The sequence below is a fragment of the Hyla sarda genome, chromosome 7 (genome assembly GCF_029499605.1).
Source record: "Hyla sarda isolate aHylSar1 chromosome 7, aHylSar1.hap1, whole genome shotgun sequence".
Classification (NCBI taxonomy): domain Eukaryota; kingdom Metazoa; phylum Chordata; class Amphibia; order Anura; family Hylidae; genus Hyla; species Hyla sarda.
This window is the reverse complement of record NC_079195.1, coordinates 207572124-207594710: the sequence shown is the minus strand read 5'-3', so window position 1 is coordinate 207594710 and position 22587 is coordinate 207572124. Positions and strand designations below refer to the sequence as shown.

At 40.7% G+C, this 22587-nt stretch overlaps 1 protein-coding gene across 1 annotated transcript in view; it reads right to left on the bottom strand.

The window, feature by feature from the left end:
- Positions 1-1155: 1155 nt before the first annotated feature.
- The window catches only part of TRABD2B (TraB domain containing 2B), a 284981-nt gene continuing 263549 nt past the window's right edge, over positions 1156-22587 (bottom strand). Inside the window, exon 7 of the mRNA XM_056532416.1 lies at positions 1156-2587. Coding sequence (XP_056388391.1) covers positions 2371-2587 — 217 coding nt within the window. The 3' untranslated portion in view covers positions 1156-2370. The remainder of the gene's footprint in view (positions 2588-22587) is intronic.

Below are 22587 nucleotides of genomic sequence, written 5' to 3'. Positions count from 1 at the left end.
AGCATCACCATATATCCAAACAGCCGGAAATGTACACCTGCTAGTAGCCGGAGGAAATCTACTGTGGAAATCTACACCTGATAGCCGGTGTAGATTTATAAGTGTGGTGCAAAGATGGTTACATTTGTGCCAAAATTGTTGAGAGGCGTATGAAACAGCGGTCCTAATAAATTACCATAAAAAAGGGTCCTAAGACTTGTGTGAATTGCCTTATTCTAAGGAAAAAAAGGATGTGAAAATGAGCTCTCACACCACTTTTAACACGTGGCTTACCCTTTAAAGGGGTATTCCAGGAAAAAACTTTTTTTTTTTTTTAATATCAACTGGCTCCAGAAAGTTAAACAGATTTGTAAGTTACTTCTATTAAAAAATCTTAATCCTTCCAATAATTATCAGCTGCTGAAGTTGAGTTGAGTCTGCCAACAGTGCTCTCTGCTGACCTCTGCTTGTCTCGGGAACTGCACAGAGTAGAAGAGGTTTGCTATGGGGATTTGCTCCTACTCTGGACAGTTCCCGAGACAGGTGTCATCAGAGAGCACTTAGACAGAAAAGAACAACTCAACTTCAGCAGCTCATAAGTACTGAAAGGATTAAGATTTTTTTAATAGAAGTAATTTATAAATCTGTTTAACTCTCTGGAGCCAGTTGATATATATAGAAAAAAAGTTTTTATCCTGGATAACCCCTTTAAGTCTGTGGTTCACTCCAATTAGGAGTCTTGGAAACTGACTGGGAATGTATGCCAAGCCAGAAATCTCTCTTCTTGGAAAAAAGTAGGGTGAGAGCTGCTTTGCATATTCTTTCTTCCAAGAATTTCCAGTGGAGCATGAATGGCACATAAGTTTCCACGCATCTGTACAACACTCTACCCAAGGAGAATCATGTAAGTCCATTTGTTGCTACTGACTGGGGAAGAGGCCTCCATGATTCAGCAATATGTACTACACATCTACATGATCGCTACAGTTTTGTGCCGTAGATACTTCATTACCACTGAGGCCAGTGTTCGGCTGCAGTGATCAAGTGGATGTACATTACCACATATGTGCAAGAATATAAAGACCGATGGAGTCAACTGGAGCATTGACGCTGCACTGGTGATATATAGTAGAAAAAAAAAATATATATATATATATATATTTATTTATTCTACTACAAATCGCCAGTGCAGCGCCAATGCTCCAGTTGATTTCTTTATTTTTTGCTTTTACCATTTCCTGTAGGTAGTTTTAGTTCTTAAATTCTCAGACAACCCTTTTCTATAATTCATTTTTCGGAACAGTGCATATAATAACACTAGCTAGAGGTACAGTGTCACCTAGGTCCAGCTGCCCAATAGTCACATCAAGATTATAAGTCATGGTTAGGGGAACCCTGTTACATATTTTGCACTGGAGCCACGAAGCTTCAGGTTAACTTTGTGGGTGGTTCTACCATTAATGAATACACAATCACCAGTAACATGACTGATTCCTAGCACTTATGGAAGATATCATGTCTTGAATGAGGCTGTAGCCCATAATAGTTGGAGATGGGACCCTGTTACATATCTTGAATTGGGACTAAGGAGCTTTAGGTTAAGTCTGGGGATGAAGGACACAATTTTGTGGTTGGTTCTAGCATCAATAAACACACAATCCCCACTAACATGAGTGATTACTAATACTTGTATAAGAGCTTATGTCTTCACCTTGTCTGTAGCTTAAAAGAAATGTAGTTCTGCCATCAATGGAAACACAATCACCAGTAACATGACTGATTCATGGCATTTATGGAAGATACTGGATGGAAAGAGGCTGTAGCCCATCATAGTTGGGGGGGACTCCATGGGGCTTTAGGTTAAGTCTGGGGATGAAGGACACCATTTTGTGGGTGGTTCTACCATCAGTGAAGACACAATCACCAGGAACATGACCAATTCCTAGCACTTATGTCTAGAATGGGGCTGTAGCCCATCTTTGTTGGGGGAGGGACCCTGTTACATATCTTGCATAGGGGCTTGGGAGCCTCAGGATAAGTTCTGGGGGTGAAAGACACCATTTGTGGGTGGTTCAACCATCAATGAAGACACAATCACCAGTAACATGACCGATTGCGAGTACTTTTCTAAGATACCATATCTTAAACGAGGGTGTAGCCCAAAATAAATGATGCCCCCATTGATATTAGGCACAAGTTTGGTATAAGAAAGCAAAGTATATAGACACAACACTTATTTTTGTTTCCCTTCCCAAGAATACTCTTATTTTTCACTAAGTTGCATTGATCGCGTTTGAATTATTTTCTTCTTCTTCTCACTGAAAGTTCATCCAGACTATGTCCAAAGCAGGATTATCCGGTGAGGGTTGTAGAGACTAGATCCGTATACTGTCAGGATGCAGTTCTCATCACTGTGTATATATATACAGTTAACAGAACAGGCAGGACGATAGGTAGAGGCAGGCCATGTGCGTGTGCTGCGCCGCTCTGAACGTTCATCAGCTCCACATACACGTCAGACTGGTCATCCCGGTTGGAAAGCCACATGATCGACTCTGCAGTTTCCTCTTCATTGACGGTTCTAGTACTTGAAGGCAACGTGGTTGTGCTATAAAAGAAAAAATATATAAATTATTTTATGCTGGGATTGACAGCGCAGTTCAGACAGTCGTTCCATATTATATATATATACACTTCTCCAGAGACAGAAAAATCAGAGGCACCAGCAACTTGTATCTAAATCCACTACCAATGGACCAAGGGCAGCTCTGGGAGTCTAAGTTCCAAAAACCCGCGGCGGTGCTAGGACAAAGAGTCGACTTCAGTATATAGTACAATCAAAGAGAAAACATAGCCTGCACTCACCGCACAGTACGGGTATCGCGGCCTCGGATTCTGGACCTCCTCAAATGGCGTGGGAGTAGCTGGGGCCGGAAGAAGCGTTGATTGTAACACGAAACCGCCGGCTGTTGCCCATTTCTGAGCGCTGTCTGCAGCGGCTGCTACTCCCACACCATTCGAGGAGGTCCGGAATCCGAGGCCGCGATACCCGTACTGTGCGGTGAGTGCAGGCTATGTTTTCTCTTTGATTGTACTATATATATATATATATATATATATATATATATATATATATATATATATATATATATATATATATATAAAAGGTTTATTAATTGATCTCCTTTTTATCCTCTAGTTTCTTATGTTTTCACTTTCAATGAGACATTTTCTACTGCAGCAATTGCCTTCTTATTATCCTTGGGCTAATAGCACCATTGAATAATGCAGAATCTTAAAGAAAAATAAATAAAATAAATATGTAATGTAAAAAATTATATAACAATTTTATGAGAAATCTTTTGGGTCTGAGTGCCAAGGATAAACCTTCTTTCCTCTACTCTTTATACCAAATAGCATGAGGGTATAAACGTCAATTGCTATAGAAAGTATATGTGACAATTATACCTTAAAGGGGTACTCCACTGCTGAACGCTGGGGAACACTTTATTCCGAAAGCTGGGTGCGTGTTGCGGGGATCGTGACATCAATACCACGCACCTCGTGAAGTCACACTATGCCCCCTCAATGCAATGCAAGTCTATGGGAAGGGACGTGGCAGTCGCCACTCCCCCTCCCATAGACTTGCATTGAAGGGGCATGGCGTGGCGTGACGTCAAGACCTCCAAAGTCCGCACCCAGCGTTTGGAACAAAATGTTCTGAATGCTGGGCCAGGGAAGTACCCCTTTAAAGGGCCAGTACACTGGTTACTAATGCACTTTCTCCCTAAGGTTAACAATTGGCCACATTCCGCCATCTTGGAATTATGAAATCACAAGCATGATGCAGCAAACAGAACCAGGTTTTGGAGCGTGAACCACTTCACAGAGTAAGGTGGATATGCATAATTATAAAAGCACCAAAAACATAAAGCATCATAACCATTACTTTCTTTAGTAAATCACCAAAAACATAACACGTTTCGTGGCACTAGGGCCTCTTCCTCAGATGTACATCGGGGATTTGTGCCTAATACCTCCAATTTGGGGTGGCCTGACCATTTGGCATTAGGTCAGAGTCTAAGGGCTTATGACCAGAAGGCTCCCACAGCCATATGGTCAACTAGAACAGAGTTTTTCTAATCGGTCCTTAAGTACCCCTAACAGGTGATGGCTAATTATCTGGCGGACGTGTTGCCTATCATTATACGCGTATTATTTAATTATTTCACAGGTGATATAATTGTGGTGATGCCTGATGCACTGACTATTATTATATCACCTGCAAAAGACTAAGGAAATCCTGAAAACATGACCTGTTGGGGGGGGGGGGGGGTACTTGAGGACCGCGCTTGGGAAACACTGAACTAGAGGATTGTTAAATGTTTACGTGTGATATGCCCACTTCATTCTCATGGCGGGGGGTTCCAGACCTCTAATGATTACACAGTCTTGGAATATGTTAGTGATTCACCATCATTTAAAGGGGTACTCCATTGAAAAGCTTTTGTTTTTTAAATCAACTGGTGCCAGAAAGTTAAACAGATTTGTAAATTACTTCTATTGAAAAATCTTAATCCTTACAGTACTTATCAGCTGCTGTATGCTCCACAGGAAGTTATTTTCTTTTTACATTTATTTTCTGTCTGTTTACAGAACTCTCTGCTGACACCTCTGTCTATTTTAAGAACTGTCCAGAGCTGGATAGGTTTTCTATGGAGATTTGCTCCTGCTCAGGACAGTTCCTAAAATGGACAGACGTGCCAGCAGAGAGCACTGTGGTCAGACTGAAAAGAAATTTAAAAAAAGAAAAGAACTTCGTGTGGAGCATATAGCAGCTGATAAGTACTGGATGGATTAAGATTTTATCTGTTTAACTTTCTGGCACCAGTTGATTTAAAAATAAAAATAAAATAAAAAATGTTTCTCACCGAAGTACCCCTTTAATGAATTGGGAAGACACCTTAAAGAACCTTTCCCATCAACGTGACAGCAATGTATCTCCTAATCTAAAGTCATCTTATAAGTATTAGTTTATTCCAGCCTTTCATTCACCATAAACACATTCATATCCAATGTTTCAGGCCATCACATATAAGCCCTTCCTCAAGCAGATGCTATGGAACGCCGTCCCGATTTAGAGATGCGTTATCTTACTCCAATCCTCTGTGTCCTGTCCCATACACCTTGGTGACACATTCTCTGATCACATATCATGCTATGTCAGGGAACGATGGTGACAGGTGGCAAAGTGCATTCTACAGACCTGCAGGCCAACTTGTCAGAGCTATTTGCTCCCTAATAATTTGGTTATCTTGTACACATGCACTTTGGGATATCTTTTACAGCTCTTGGTGACTAGGTGTGAGGAAGAATGTTCAGTATTACATTTCTTTTCAGCACCCGCTACAATGCTAGCGGAACATACAGAGTGTCATCCTGATCCCTGGGGCACTAAGATATTGTACTGCGCTCCTGAAGGTCTGATAAGTTCTCCTAACACATTAAAGAAACCGAATTTTACATTACTCCTCAATTACTGCAACCAAGGGCAATAAAATAAATCTAAAAAAAAAAAAAAATTATAATAATAATAATAATAATAAATAATAATAATAATAAACAATACTATACTACTACTAATAATAATAAATCTAAAAATACTAATAATAAAAAAATTATAATATTAAACAATACTATACTACTACTACTAATAATAATAATAATAATAAACAATACTATACTACTACTACTACTACTACTACTAATAATAATAATAATAATAAACAATACTATACTACTACTAATAATAATAAATCTAAAAATAATAATAATAATAATAATAAAAATAATAATATTAAACAATACTATACTACTACTAATAATAATAATAATAATAATTAATAAACAATACTATACTACTACTAATAATAATAAATATAAAATAATAATTATCTGCATTAGGATATCCAGAACACAACACCATTATGGATTAACGGATTTAATAACCATGGCTACATCGGCACCCACGATAAATTTCTGTCCGGAACGTCAGATTTGGGTATGGAATATTTATTGTCGCTAAATAGCATTCTTACAAGTCTTTTCAATAAGGAATTTAATATTTGCTGCTCTTTTATTCTGTATTGCATTTTTACGTCATGTGTCAGCTCTATGTACAGGTCGTGTTTGCCATTGTTCTTATTAATGGGGTTGTCTGGTTTAGAATAAAAACATGCTGAAATCACTACTAGGATGGTCTCCAAATTGTGGACATCCAGATGTTACAAAACTACAACTCCCAGCATGCCTGGATAGCCATTGGGGAAAAAAAAAAGTCAACAGTCAATTTTGCAACTTTTAGGGGTTTACATTTCTTACACAGTGAACTTTTAAAATGATACGTTGCCTTTATTCTGTAGGTCCATTCGATTACAGAGATGCCCAATTTATTTATGTTTTAATTACTTTACTACTTGTACGAAAATTAGCATGCTTAAAATTGTCCTCTTTGACTCCTACAAGACTTTTATTTTTCCCTTATTGGGGCTGTATGAGGGCTAATTTTTTATTTTGTGATGTTTAATTGTGCTGTACGCAGTAATGTTGTCAACCACTCTGCAATCCGTTTCTTTTTTTATATAATGTAAGTCAATGGAAAACAGATTCTGCTGTATGGAATACAACGGCATTGCTTTGTAGCATCTGTTAATATATATCTTTTTTTTACCCTTCCCATATAGAAAACGTGTATGAGTCCATCCTAAGACTAGGTTCACACACAGTATTTTGGTTAGTATTTTTTTCAGTGCTTTAAGCCAAAATCAGGAATGGGGTTGACAAAGAAGGAAAACTATAACGGAAGGACTGTATAAGGTGATCATGGATAAGGGGCATTAAGGTAAGGAGAAGCCCTCCAGCCGCCATGATAACTGATCAGGAGAGCTGTACTGCACTGCAGAGGTCCCGATCAGACCCCTCAAAGCCCCGGCACCTGTCATTTTTCACTTTTAGATGCCGCAATCAGCCATTACTTAAAGTGTGATTGCTGATGTTTGTCATTAGTGGTGAGTCCCAGCTGCTGATAGCAGCCGGCACACCAGGTATGAAGTGAGCTTCAAACTCTCTCTCTCTCTCTCTCTCTCTCTCTCTCTCTCTCTCTCTCTCTCTATCTATCTATCTATATATATATATATATATATATATTTCTGTTCAAAAGGGGTTAATATACCTACTATGCCTTTCAGAAACCTAAGAGGAAAGTCCTTGGAAAGAAGTTCCCGCCAGTAAACACAAACAACTTGATTCCAATAAATTTCACACGTAACGCTTCTCTGTGGACAGATGTATATACGTATATACATCAATGGGATATAACATAGAGTCCATATGATGTTAGAGGCGGCAGAAAGCTGAAGAACAAAGAGGCCATAAGTAGTATTGTATGCACATTGAGTACGCGCAGCCATAAAGTGTTACAACTAAGCACCAAATTGCACGACAAGTAGCAGATGTGTAGTCATCAAAGGGCATACATAACCAACACAACTGTCAGGATATATATTACTCATACAATCTAAAGAAAATAAAACACCAACAAAGACATGCCAGAAATAATCAGAACCATCCCTGGGGGGCTGACTTATGATGTCTTCATGGAACTTCTTATAAATGTTGAATCTTGATATCTGAGATATTTATATATCAAGCAGGAAATTCTACATCAAACAATCCACAGGTATGGTGGAAGGACAGGGGGTCTTACAAAATACCACCATTAGCTGCTATTAAGGCGTTTAACGCTGTCATGTGGGACATTATAAAGAAATTCGACCTTCCATATGATTCTAAATCAGGTCGATGGAAATGACATAGAACAATCCGTGTGCAATAATATGCTATGCAGGAGACAGTGCCTGGGGAGCGTTCGCCAGGGAAAAACTGCTATCAACATCCCATGGAGCTAGAGGAATCTCTGCGTTAAAGGTCAAAGGGGAATAGCAGCGTTGGTCCTCTTATTCCAGTGATTGGAGGCCCCAGCACATACACCTACAACAGTGGAAGTGCATGCAATTTTTTTAAGACAACCGGATCTCCTTAGTTTTAACCAATCACAAAATTCTATAATAAAAGTGTTTTTGTGACAGCTGATTCTGGTAGAATAACAACTGAGAACAAATACGTCCCATGCCAAATCCAAAATAGTTGCTGGACAATGTTTGCTGTTAACACCATCACCATTGCATGATATTTTTTTTTTTTCTAATATGTCTTTTTTTTCTCTTTTTTTATTTCCTGAAGAACTCGACAAAACATGGACAAGGTCGAACCTTATCAACCAAGGACAAATGAGCATGTCCATTTATGTGGCCATCTAAGTTGAAGAACACAATGGGTTGACTGGAGGCTAAGGGCTGATGACTGCTGCTGTCCACAGGAGTTCACTTTTATGTAAATCAAACTGTTCCTGTAGACGGCAGCTTTCCTTCAATAGTTAACTTTGGAAAACCACACTACAAAAAAATTCCAGTGGAACTCTAGGTTTAAAGGGGTACTCCGCCCCTAGACATCTTATCCCTTATCCAAAGGATAAGGGATAAGATGTATGATCGTGGGGGTCCCGCCGCTGGGGACCCCCGCGATCTCCCTGCTGCAGCCGGAGTTCGTTTAGAGCATCGGGTACAGCGCAGGAGGCTTGTGATGTACCGGCCACGCCCCGCTCATTACATCACGGTCATGCCCCCTCAATGCAAGTCTATGGGAGAGGGCATAGCTCTTACTAACTTTGAATGCAGAGAGCTGCCACCTCTCCGTTCACTCCCCACCAGGATATGTGGGCTGGTGGTCATCACACTTGCCAGAACAAGGACCCTCATTCTCCTGATTGATGGGGGTCCTGTAGAAATGACATGAATGTATGAACACCCATTTTATCCTTCTTGTTGGCTACTTCTTCCTCTTTCTTCTTTACTTCTCTGCGCACCAATCTTTGTTGCAATTTCGAATCAATACCATTTTTTGTCTCCAATGTCTCGTTATAATGTGTCTTATAGGAGCACTAGAAAATGGAGTTTCTTTTGAATAAGTCAGATCCATAAAACTGACTACACATTAGTTTTGAAGAGAAGAGGAAATAAACACTTATGAATGGGGTTCGCTTTCCATTTAATGAATTATTACACATTGCAACTCTTGAATAGTTCATTTGTATGGCATATTGTTCAGCGCAATAAATTTACAAGGAACCAATTAAACATTATTAGTGGAGAAATGTATATAAAACTTAACAGGGCACGTCTCGCTCTTTACTGGAAAGTCTATCATGGCCGGATTTAACGTGTATCGGGTTTTGGGCTACGTATCAGTTACCTTCCATTTATATTCTTGCCGCCAAATGTCCTCTGTATAAATTTTCTCGCCAAACGTTCAATTTACTCACATTTGCTGGAAAAATAACTTTTACAAACAGGGTGGTCCACAGCTACTATGTTCCTCTCTATGTGAATAGGGGTCTATGTTTCGCAGCATTATTGGGCAAGTTCTGTGGTTTGAAACTTCTCCTCGGTGCTGTCCCATCGCTGCATGCACTGACCGAAACAAAATACATCTCCCGAGCTAAATGCAATTATTATATTTATTTGGAAATGGAATATTGAATAAAAATCCTTCTAAAAGTTAGTGACTTTATACAAGTATCACTAGCCATTGTGCTCCTGTAAAATATGTTATGAACCTCAATGGTCTACTCAATGGTTGTTTAATGCTTCTACTGCAGAACATATAGAAGTTCTAAATATAGTAAGGTTCTTCAAGGAATCAAGTTTTAAGAACAACCCCATAAGACATCCACATTTGTACAGCAAGGTTAAGGCAATTCTAAGGAAGCCAGTATTCACATATGGCCAGATAAATGCAACCAAATATTAATTTCGAGGGCAGGGTCACATGGGGCGCATTGGCAATGTATTTCACGCTGTGGATGTGTCGGTGTCAGTCACAGAGGGACTAAAATACCCTGCAGATGCGCCTGTGTTATCCTGCCCTAAAAATTATTCATTCCATGGTTAGGACCTGAGACACTAAAGATGTGGTTCAGTCTACCGGCATCATGTTATAGAGCACGAGGAGCTGAGCAGATGATATATACAATACAGTACAATCTGCAGGTATCATGTTATAGAGGAGGAGCTGAGCAGATGATATATACAATACAGTATAATCTGCAGGTATCAGGGGAGGGGATGGGGCGTGACGTCACAAGAGGGCATGACGTCATGACCACGGCCCACCGCACCAAGCATTCTGAACATAATGTTCAGAACTTCGGGTGCTGCATGGAGATCACAGGGAGTCCCAGATGCTCAATCAGACATCTTATCCCAAATCCTTTGGATAGGGGATAAAATGTCAATGGGTGGAGTACCCCTTTAAAGAAGACCTGTCATGAAGTTGATACATTTTTTAATACTCCTGGTTCACTCCCCCTGTGTTTATTTGTATTATTTCTTGATATTGCTCTGTATTTTCTGCTCAGTCTCAGAGAGCTCCACAGACTGGGAAGGGGCGTGTGAAGAACTTTATCCTTCACAGCTCAGAGCAGTTCAGTGTGAGATGGGCTGTGATTGGCTGAGGCTGCATACCCCCCCTCCTCCTCTCAGCTCTGTGCACACTGCGCTGGGGCCCCACCTGCATTTCTTGACCTTTGTCTCTGCCAGGCTGCTGCAGGAGACAACATGCAAGCAGGACTGCAGGCAGGAGCAAAAGGAGTACCCCTGGTGGTCACATTTTTAGGGGTTAAATTAACACATTAAGTTACAAAATTGTATTAGGAAGTATATCAGAAAAGTAATTAAAATAGGCTATAGCATATAAAATTTTAGATACCATTTAACTTCTAATTGAAATAGATTTTGCAAAGAACTGATGCAGAATGTTTTGCTGTTTTACTACAATTATTATATACGTGTGCTCCTACTCCTTTCTGTGTTGTTCACTGCTTAGTGTCCCTCACAGAGATCTTCATCCATAACACCTGCTATTTCTAAAATGGCTGCTGAAGCTATGTGCATAGGCTTTTATAGTGGCTTTGACATCACCCCTAAACTGCCTCCTGATTGGATGGGAGATCAGTTTGAAAGACATTATGAGATTCCCTAAGGTCATGTGATCCTTCCTCCTTCTCTTTTCTACCATGTGGCTGATATTATTTAAGCATACTGCCAAACCGAATTGCTCGAAAATCAAGTTCTAGCCAAACCGAACTACTATTAAAGTTCAGATCGGGCTTGGGTTCTACGGGTTCGGATTGCTCATCTCATGATGAAGAAAAGTTTAGTTACAACTCAATGTAATGAAGGACATTAAAAGTTTTTTTCCTACCTTCTCATTTTTCCATTTGAAACCACAGATCAGGTAATGATCAGGCGGACGGAGTATTTGTGTCTGTACAAGCTAAAGAGACTCATATACTGTACTTCGAGAACCAGAACCCCCACACTTGGTTTGGCACATTCAGCCTTTAAAGAAGTGCTATGCAACGCTACAAGAACGTCCAGCTCCATAATTGCTGAGAGGTGTTTTCTTTCATCCCGAGGTATACATTACCCTTTCCCAAAACCTGGAGATTTTTCTATTAATATTTTATAGAAACTCTTCAATAGCCATTTCCATAGTATTGCCATTATATTTTCCTGGACTTCTGTCAGATATTTACCACAAAGAGGGCTGAGGTAGCCATAGGGGATAGTTAATGGTCCTTTTTTGGATAGTGCACATATTCCTCAAACTTACAATCATTTCCAAAGTGTAGTTAAAATGTGGACATATAAATTGTACTGGCCATTGTGTTAGTCTTCCAGATATTTTAAACTTTTTATAGATATGGATGGAAAATAATCTAATGCCCATTAATAAATTGTGGCAGGTGTAAATGATCCATAAAGGGCCCCGTTGTCTGAAATTTTCGCCTTCAGGGGAAAAGGAGGTGAGGGCGTATAGAACTGTCTGAAAGTAGCACCTCTGTTTAAAGGGGGAAGAATAAGACCGGACATTCTATCGACTTAGCAATAATACAGACTAATTGTATAAGGAGGGTAGCAGTTCAATTGTCCTAAAGGTTACGAATACAACCCATCCTTTATACTTGTGGGCTCCTTACATACAAGAGAATATTATATTTCTGTACTAGCAGAGTACCTGGCATTGCCAAGTCTTCCTATCTAAACCTTGTGGGAGAGAATATGAGGTCTGGATTTGAGGATGGGATATGAAGTTGGAATATGAAGTTGGGATATGAGTATAGGACATGAAGTTGGAATATGAGGTCGGCATATGAGGACGGGATATGAGGTCGGAATATGAGGACAAGAGCGTCATTGTTGCTTTTCCTCTACAGCAAGGTTTAGGTAAGTAGACTGGGCGATGCTGGGTACTCTGCTAAGATATATATATATATATATATATATATATATATATATATATATATGGATGGCATCGAACCTGAGGTAAATATGCCCACAGCTCACCCAGTTTGTGTCCCTGGGCGGGCATAGGCTCTGCAGTGACTCAGAATTGCATTCAAAGTGGCACATAAGGGGTCAGGTCGAGGAATGTCGGAATTTACCGCTGAACATGGGAAGTGTTACAGAACCGTGTATTTTTATGCTTTGCATTCACATCCATATTCCAATTTTATTCTCTGTTTATTTTGTATGTCTGCCTGATTTAGGTCAAATTTACTGCCCATTCTAAGCTTAGCCTACGATTCCTGGCAGGCTGTTTGGGTTTTGGTTTTTCCATAGAAAAAGATTTAAGGTTGCCTTGCTTCTAATAAAGACATAATAAAAATGGTTTCTCGCACCTTATAATATGTAAATCAACTTAATGCCCTCACTTAAATCTCTGTGCCCCGTGACACTCATCTCAATGTATAACTGGTAGATGGCATGTTAACTCTCCATAGAGGTGTTAGAATAGTGCTAATATACTGCAAATGTATAAATTCATGGAAATTCATGGTCTAGATGAGTGGTCTCATAACAGTGGACCTCCGAATGTTGCAAAACTGCAACTCCCAGCATGCCCGGACAGCCAACGGCTGTCCAGTCATGCTGGGAGTTGTCGTGTTGCAACATCTAGAGGTCCACAGTTTGGAGACCACTTATCTAGATTATCAATAGAACTGTACATTCTTATATACACCAAACACTGTACAGTACCCTGCTATAGAATAAGCTACATAACTTGGAACTCTGCTAATACAAGTGTACGGAAAGACACCGCTCTAAACAATGTTTATGCCTATGCTGCACTTCTTCAGCCAGTGGAAGCCGGGCCGGCTCTGCTTATTGGCAAAATAGGCAGCCGCCTAGAGCGCCCTCTTGATGGAGGGTGCCGCTTTGCCTGCCACAAGAAAGTTAGTAATCAGCATCCGAACCATTAGCTCAGCCAGCAAGAGGAGGAGGTTTGTTACAGTGTGTCACCCCAGTAGTAAGCTAATTACATGAGGAGGGGGCTTGTTACAGTGTGTCACCCCAGTAGTAAGGTTAGGTGTGTCAAAGGGCGGGTCAAGGGGGCAGAAAAATTAGCTTTTGCCTAGGGTGGCAAAAATCCTTGCACCAGCCCTGAGTGGGAGCCATATGTTGCAGCCGAATCTACAGAAATAAGAGACCACAAATGGGCACGAGGGAGAAGATGGGGAGGAACAGATTGACACCGTGGACAAACATGCACGACCTGTACGGCTATTCCCTATGTCCCTGTGTGACCCCTTAACATCCTGATTAAATTGACACTTGCTTTGTGGTAGAAAAGGCCAAAGTGGACCAAGTTAATTCCAAGTTTTAACAAAAACATAAATATATGTATAAAGATTCACATCAAACATGGTCATCTCATGGGGTAACAACATTAACCCCTTCATAACAAATACAACAGTGCAAATATGATTAACGCCTGAGATGCCAAACTGACAAGGAGGGGGACCTGAAGGCAACCCATTACTATCCATCTCCTACTGTGCCCTTAGTCACCTCTCCTCTGACCCAAGGGCCCCACCTTAGTGGAGTATATTGCCACGACCAGCTGGGTCATATCCCAAGTCCACCAGGGGATGGTATAACCGAGCCGCTACCACCGTTCTTCAAAAATGCCCCAAGTCCCCCCTGCCTTTCCTGCCACTACGACAACCGTCTGGAACCCCCTAAACCTCTATCCACCACACAACCCAAAACAGGGCGGATGGGACAACTTACTCTATTCACACGACCCCTACTGGTTCCTCCCTTTCCTGCCTGTCCCTTTATCCTTTTCTAACTCCTCCCCCCTCCTAGCGTCCTGCTCTGCAATTAACACCTTCCTATCCGTGCTCCTCATACACCCCCTGTCATGCGCCCCCTCCCCTCCCATTCTGTCCGCTCCATGAGCTTTCTTAAAAAGTCATTTAGACCGAGGTTTAACACCTCTGAAGACTTTTCTATTGGTTTAGACAAATCTTTTTCAATGTTTTTTTAAATCTGTCAAATAGACTTAACTCCATATTGATACATTATCGTCTCTATTAGGATTTCTTCAACGCGCCCTAATCCATGTGTAACCACTTAAAGATGTCTTTCCATCCTGGATAATAGAAGCAATTATGTTTAAAGTATTCCTCCGGGAACAGAACAATGTCATACTAACAAGAACCACGGACATTAATCTATCCCAAACAAAGGCAATTCCTATTACATGGCTAAAAGCAAGAATGATTTGCTAAGACAAATTGTTTGGGTGGTCTTGGGTAGGATTCAAAACAAGATTACGAGCAAAGTGTCTTCTCTATAACAAACCCTCGGCATTCCTCAGACGTCCCCGAGCCATGGGTTTACAAGGGGATCGGACTACTGAGCTTGTGCAACGTCAAGAGTGTTCAGATCCTACAGGGAACTATTTTATTATGCCAGAAACTGCATCTAACCCCAGTTGTTGAGTAATATGTCGAAAGTCAATAAAAAGAAGAATTTTGTGAATAAAGAATAAAGCAGTGTTCTGTTTTGTTGTGACACATTTTGCCGCAATTTCGGAAAGTGGTGACAAAATGGAATGAAATGAAACTGCAATGTGTGAACAGAGCCTCAGAAGGCAAATGACTTGTCATGAAACTGAACCAACTTCCTTTCCAGAGGTTTTTTTTACTAACTTAAATACAAGTCAATAATGCATCTGATGTCCTTAAAGGGGCACTCTGCTGCTAGACATCTTATACCCTATCCAAAGGATAGGCATAAAATGTGTGATTGCTGGGGTCCCTCCGCTGGGACCCCTTTGATCTCCGTGCAGCACCTGGCATTCTGAACAAACGCCGGGTACCGGTAGCAGTGGTTTTGACATCACGTCACGCCCCGTCCAATAGACATGAATGGAAGGGGTGTGGCATGATGTCATGACCACTGCCGCCGGACCTGGCCGGGTGATGCGCGGAGATCGCAGGGGTCCCAGCAGAGGGATCCTTTGGACAGGGAATAAGATGTCTAGCAGCGGAGTACCCCTTTACCCGTGAATTTTTTTTTTTTTTTTTAAATGAACTGGTGCCAGAAAGTTAAACAGATTTTAAATCACTTCTATTAAAAAATCTTAATTCTTCCAGTACTTTTTAGGGGCTGTATACTAAAGAGAACTCCAAAAAAGAAATGCATTTCCTCTGATGTCATGACCACAGTGCTCTCTGCTGACCTCTGCTGTTCATTTTAGGAACTGTCCAGAGCCAAATATGTTTGCTATGGGGATTTTCTCCAGCTCTAAACAGTTCCTAAAATGGACAGCAGATGTTGGGGCCAGCCATTGGGGCTGGAAGAAGTGCTGATTTGCACCAAACATACCGGTTTGTAGCCTCTTAGCTTCCTGCATGATCCCGGACATCCATGGCGGCCGTTATTCACTGAATGCTTTTTGCGGTGAATTGTTGGATTTTCTCCTTTTTTTTCTCTTCATTATTTCAGTAGATTGAGATATACTTGCGTAGGCCCATATATGCAATCTCACGACTCTAGGCCAATATAGACTAAGATATAACCTCATAGGACATGACCACATTGGGCCAGATATTCAATGTCGCCATTTTAGCCCCGTGTTCGGTATACTGGAATGTGCCTTCACAGGACAAGGCTACACTAGACCAGATATTCAATATCAACACTCTAGTCCAGTGTAGATTAGAATGCATAGAACATGATCGATCTAGATCAGTGTAAATTGGGATTTACTGTACCTCCATTGGACATCTGCGTAGTAAAGAACCCATCTGCCGACAGATAGTGGATACTCGTAGTAAGAGCTAAAATTGTTCTGGTGTTATCATCGGTGGGTTCCAATAAAAAATCTTTTCATACTGTATATGTTTGAGAATCTATGTGTATGTTATCAGGTGCATACAGTTGTGAGACAAGACCACAGAATCTGGTCATATATGGCTAGATTATGATAAGAAGGCACAGACGTATAGCTCTCATAGTGGTAGGCTACTGGGCATTAGGGAGAGGTATTTTTTGGATTAAGTCTTTAGACATATTGGACCATTAAAGGGTACTCCGTCCCTAGACATCTTATCCCCTATCCAAGAATAGGGGATAAGATGTCTGATGGTGTGGGTCCCGCTGCTGGGGCCCCCCGCAATCTCCCTGCTGCACGGAGATTAATTTAGAGCATCGAGTGCAGCTCCGGAGGCTCGTGACGTCACAGCCATGCCCCCTCAGTGCAAGTCTATGGGAGGGGGCGTGAAGGCCTCCACCCCGCATTGCCAGTCATCCGGCAAGGAGCAAAGTTTGCTCCATGCACCGGATGTCTTGAGTGTCGCAGCCGAGATTGCGGGGGTGCCCAGCGGCAGGACCCTCGCGATCAGACATCTTATGCCCTATCCTTTGGATAGGGAATAAGATGTCTAGGGGCAGAGAACCCCTTTAAAGGGGTACTCCACTGAAAAACATAAATCAACTGGTGCCAGAAAGTTAACAGATTTGTAAATTACTTCTATTTAACAATCTCAATCCTTCCAGTACTTATCAGCTACTGTATGCTTCACAGGAAATTCTTTTCTTTTTGAATTTTCTTTCTGTCTAAGCACAGTGCTCTCTGCTGACACCTCTGTCCATGTGAGGAACTGTCCAGAGCAGGAGAGGTTTGCTGTGGGGATTTGCTCCTGCTCTGGACAGTTCCTGAGACAGACAGGCACCGGTTTCTGGCACCGGTTGATTTAGAAACAAATTTTTTCCAGTGGAGTACCCCTTTAAAGGTGACACAATTGGGCAGCAAACTGAATGTAAATAGGTTAGAGAAAGTGTTTCGCAGATTGAAGTGTCCTCATTCTGATTTTTTTAGCTCACTCTCATAGTTTAAAGGTGTGTTTTTTCCACATTGTTTAAATTACTAGTTGTATACTTTAAATTCCAATTTGTGAAACAGAGGTTGGAAAAATTTGGTAACCTTTGTCTCACCCATAACAAAGCAGCTCTTGTCTATGTGATGTCACAAAGTCTGTTTACTCCAGACAAACGATTTTCGACAAGAGAAAACCCTACTGACCGGACCCTGCAGATGATACAAATAAACATTGGGTAATGTCCCCATATGAAAAAGAGGTTAATCGAGGACAGCTATGAGGTCCCGATCATCTGGAGGACAGCAATGGCGGCAGAAGAAACACAGGCAAGTCTTATTTACATTGCATCAGACAGGCCAAGAGACAGCTAACCAGACCTGTCAACACACAGCTGCCATGGCGCAACACATCGAAACGAAGTGCACATGGAATTGGTATGTGTCTTCCATTTTAAGGAGAAGAGGTTTCATTATGTGATCCCTCATTGGTTACATTATTTGATAGTGCTGCTGACATGGAACATGAGAACTTAAATATATGTCATTGGTTTGAAGACTTAAAGGGGTACACCACTGGAAAAAAATTTTTTTAAATCAACTGGTGCCATAAAATCTTAATACTTCCAGTACTTATCAGTTGCTGTATGCTCCACAGGAAATTCTTTTATTTCCAAATTTCCTATCTTTCTGACCAAAGTGCTCTCTGCTGACACCTCTGTCCATGTCAGGAAGTGTTCAGAGCAGGATAGGTTTGCTATGGGGATTTGCTCCTACTCTGGATAGTTCCTAAAATGGACAGAGGTGTCAGCAGAGAGCACTGCACCAATGCAAAATCTGCAATAGGGCCCCATGTGCCAAATATGGGACAGATGTGCCTTGGGGCCCCCTTTTATACCAGGGCCCCAATGCGACCTCTGCACACCCTATAACTACACCCACAGGGTATCACAAAGTAATTTTTTTAGCCATCTGTTGTCAACCATCTTGGGATATATAGATCCAAGAGGAGAGGTAAAGGTCACCTCTGTAAGTCTAAGTTTGTGACACTGAGGAAAGTCAGGAGGTGGGAGTCAGTTCAGGGTCGCACTCATCCCTGTCGATTGTGATACCTACATTAAAATCAATTGCAGGTAAAATGCACTGTATATCCGGTCTGCTAATGGACAACTGATAGCATTGCAGCCCCATCAGGTAGAGGTGAGCAATCTATGCATCCATTAAAGGAGAAAGGGGCAGCCGGGAGATCAGGGGGGGGGACTTTCTGCATCCGCACTATACATTTCCTGCCATGGACATGATCATTGAGTTTTTCTTGGACCTTTCATAATTTCACTTTGTACCATTTTGTGATTTCAGATCTCCAGCTGTTCGTTCTCAGTGCTTTGCTTGGCCTACGTGTGTTTATATATTTTTTCCATTTGATATCTTATGCAAACATGTGGACTGGATGGACGCTCAATGAGATCAGTTGCCATCCAAAGTGGGGGGCAAATAAAGAAAAACGCAGGAATTGATGGTGATAGAAGCTATTGCTCAAATATTTTCCACTGTTAAAACAAAGAGGAAAAATGCCTGACTTTAAAAAAAAAAAAAATGAAAAAAAGAAAAAAAAAAGAATCGGCTTCATCTGAAAGCACTTTAGCCAAATGGAAACGATTACCCTCGTCGCTGTTCTCATCTGATAAATAGCTGATATGATGAGAGGTAGTTTTGTTACCAGAAGAAAAAAAAGAATCAAATAATCTGAATTTGTTACATAAAATGGCAAAAGGCTGTAGGGAGTTTTATTCGGCTTGACAGATGTGTCCTAGTTGTGTAATTAATTTGATACAAAGAACGTAAACATCTGATCTGTAAAAAGCAGCTGACATGAGAGATGGAACCTATTGCTCTAAATAAAAACATGGCATCAGCAATGGTTGCCTATTCATTTAAAATGTCTGAAGATGGTAGCTTTAAAGGCAAGTTGTCATCAGGTTTAAAGGGGTATTCCAGGCCAAAACTTTTTTTTATATATATCAACTGGCTCCGGAAAGTTAAACAGATTTGTAAATTACTTCTATTAAAAAATCTTAATCCTTCCAATAGTTATTAGCTTCTGAAGTTGAGTTGTTGTTTTCTGTCTAACTGCTCTCTGATGACTCACGTCCCAGGAGTTGTGCAGTTCCTATGGGGATATTCTCCCATCATGCACAGCTCCCAGGACGTGACATCATCATTGAGCAGTTAGACAGAAAACTTCAGAAGCTAATAACTATCGGAAGGATTAAGATTTTTTAATAGAAGTGATTTACAAATCTGTTTAACTTTCCAGAGCCAGTTGAGATATATATATATATAAAGGTTTTGCCTGGAATACCCCTTTAATCCTTTGTAACTAGTAGCAACACACATTATACATCTTAATGTCTTAATGTTAGCTTCCCTACCATGCCTGGATGTTCTTTTGTCCATCAGAGAAAGTGGATGAACCAACTTTTAAAAATGTCCCATACTTTTCAGACTTGTCATCTGTGGGGCTCTGTCCCTGACTTTTTGGGTATCCACCTCCTTAATAGGGTGTCCCCCAACCACAGTGCCGCTCCCTACACTGCTAAGGTGCAGAGTTTAACAAAGTCAAAGTAACAAACAACACAGTATGGAAGTCAGAGAAAAGGTCAGGGCACAAACAGGTTAACAAATAACAGAACAGCAATAGGAGCACAAACAGGAAATAAAGAAACATATAATCAGGGTCAAACAAGCCAAGTAGTAAAAGAGAGAGGGGTGCGATACAAAATCAGAATGCAATTCAAAAACAGGCCAAGAATATATACAAGATGCACAGGTAATAGGAAACTAGAGCCAGAGAATATGATAAGTAGTGTTGAGCGGTATAGGCCATATTCGAATTCACGAATATTCGCGAATATATGGACGAATATTCGTCATATATTCGCGAATATTTGCATATCCGTTATATTCTCGTTTTATTTTCGCATATGCGAAAATGCGCGTATGCGAAAATTAACATAAGTGAAAATTAGAATATACAAAATTCGCATACGCGAATGTTCGCATTTACGAAAATTAGCATATGCTAATTTTCGCATATGCGAATTTTCGCACGCCAGTCTCACACAGTAGTATTACAGCCTTCTTTACACCACATAAGCTGGAAGCAGAGAGGGGTGATCACTGTGATGTGTACTGTGAAAAAAAAAACAAAAAAAAAACCGAATATTCGTAATTACGAATATATAGCGCTATAGTCGCGAATTCGCAAATATGCGATATTCGCGAATAATATTCGAATTGCGAATATTCGCGAGCAACACTAATGATAAGTTCCTTTTTTTTACAGGCAAGTAAACCAACTCACGAGGATGTGCCTATAATTTTCTCAGCTTTGTGTTTTCTTTAAATTTTTAACAGCACTATGAAACTTTTTTTTTCAAATTCAAAATTTTTAATAAATGTTATAAAGTATAAAGCACATAATAGAAACTTTTTTTTTAAATTTAAACAAGGAGAATAGAACATACAATACTTCAATACAGAAGTACTAACATGGTAGGCCTTAATGCTGCCATGATAATGCTTTGCCACTTGTTCAAGGGAAAAAGCCATTCAGGTGGCAGAGGTAGCCCCCCGCCCCTCTGTCTACACCCTTAAGATGCCACTATTGCTATGGATTAATCTAGCACCATCCACTTGCAAAGGGTACATCCGTTTGTCCACCGTCCACATACAGGGGGATATCCCTTCCCATGCACATCCACTATACATATAAGCCGAATATGACTAAGGAGTTCAACATTGTCAATGTCCCAGCTTTTATCCAGTTGACACATGTTTGTTGGCAGCAGTCTAGAGGAGACTGTTCTTAAGTGGCCACGGCCCGTGGTGCTGATCTTGAACCGGCAGCCAGCAGTGAACAAGGGTGGCTGCCCAGACTTCTGTGATGCCACCAACATTGCGCCAAAGGAGTGGAGCAGGAAGACAACACTCATCAGAAATACTTTTTTTTTCATGTCACTGTCAGCTACATCTCGCTTGGATCAGGTACATGTAAAATCTTAAGACACCAAGAGTCAAGCAACTTATTTAAAGCTTGTTATTTTAAAGAGAAAAAGCATATATATATATATATATTTTTTTTTTTTAAGTTGATGCAGAAAATGTAAAGCGTCAAATCTGCCATATGGCAAGGAATGAGCTCACCGCAAACTCCCGGTTTCGAGTCGTGCCGTCTGGCTTTCAAGAAGAAATTATTTTCCTACGTTAATGAAAAGGTATCGCATTCCATCTCTCTGTTATGGAAACAGATCTGATTCATACGGGGAAATTTACCTTTCAGATGCAGTCAGAGGAAATTAAATGTTTAGTCGTAACGGCAACATTTAGATATTCTCCATGAAGTCAAAAAACACTGTGTGATTAATTGTCAAAACACAGGGCCGAGGTATCTCACCAGTCAGGAAGACATGACATAGAATTACTTTACAATGAAAGGGAAGAAATATCTGCAAAACCGCTCCTTCCGATTGACGGGTGAAGTCAATGGACCCGAGCATAATAATCTTTATCCAAATTTTCATAAATTGCCCATGTCATCTTCTGTTTCAGAGCAGCTACTGAGTGTATTGAGGTAAAAGGACTGTATCTCCTCAGGAATGACCCAAGAAGTTTTCCTAAATTCTGGTCAGCAAAGACCACCACAGAGGATGGGTGTCCAGAGCAGTAATCAAAATGTACGCCATCCCATAACAGGAAGACCTGGAACCTCATAATTTCCCCTTCACTTGTTTTTTCTTATGATGCCACCTGTCCTGGGACTACTCAGTTTTAGTTGCATGGGTGCCCCTATGTTAGCTATCACAAAAGGAAGCCCCTATTTAGCCACGTAAGACCAACTTCCATCTGTACAATGCAACAGAACTTGCAAAGAGCTGCCCAATAAAGGTAAAACTATGATCAACACAACAACAAAACAAGCAAATGGAAGCCTTTTTTTTTTTGCTTGTTTTTTTTTCTGGCAGTTTTGGGAAAACTGCCACTGCAGTTTTTGAGGCAAAGTCAGGAGTGGATCCATAAGGGAGGAGAAGTCCTTCTTTTATGTGTCCTATTCCTTTTGAATACACATCTGGCTTTGGCTCAAACCGCAGTGGCAGATATCCAAAAACTGCCAGAAAAAAAAAAAAAAAAAAAAAAGTGGAGACTTAGCCTGAGACCAGTCCCATTAAAATCCCATCCCAAAATGTTATCTTACATCCC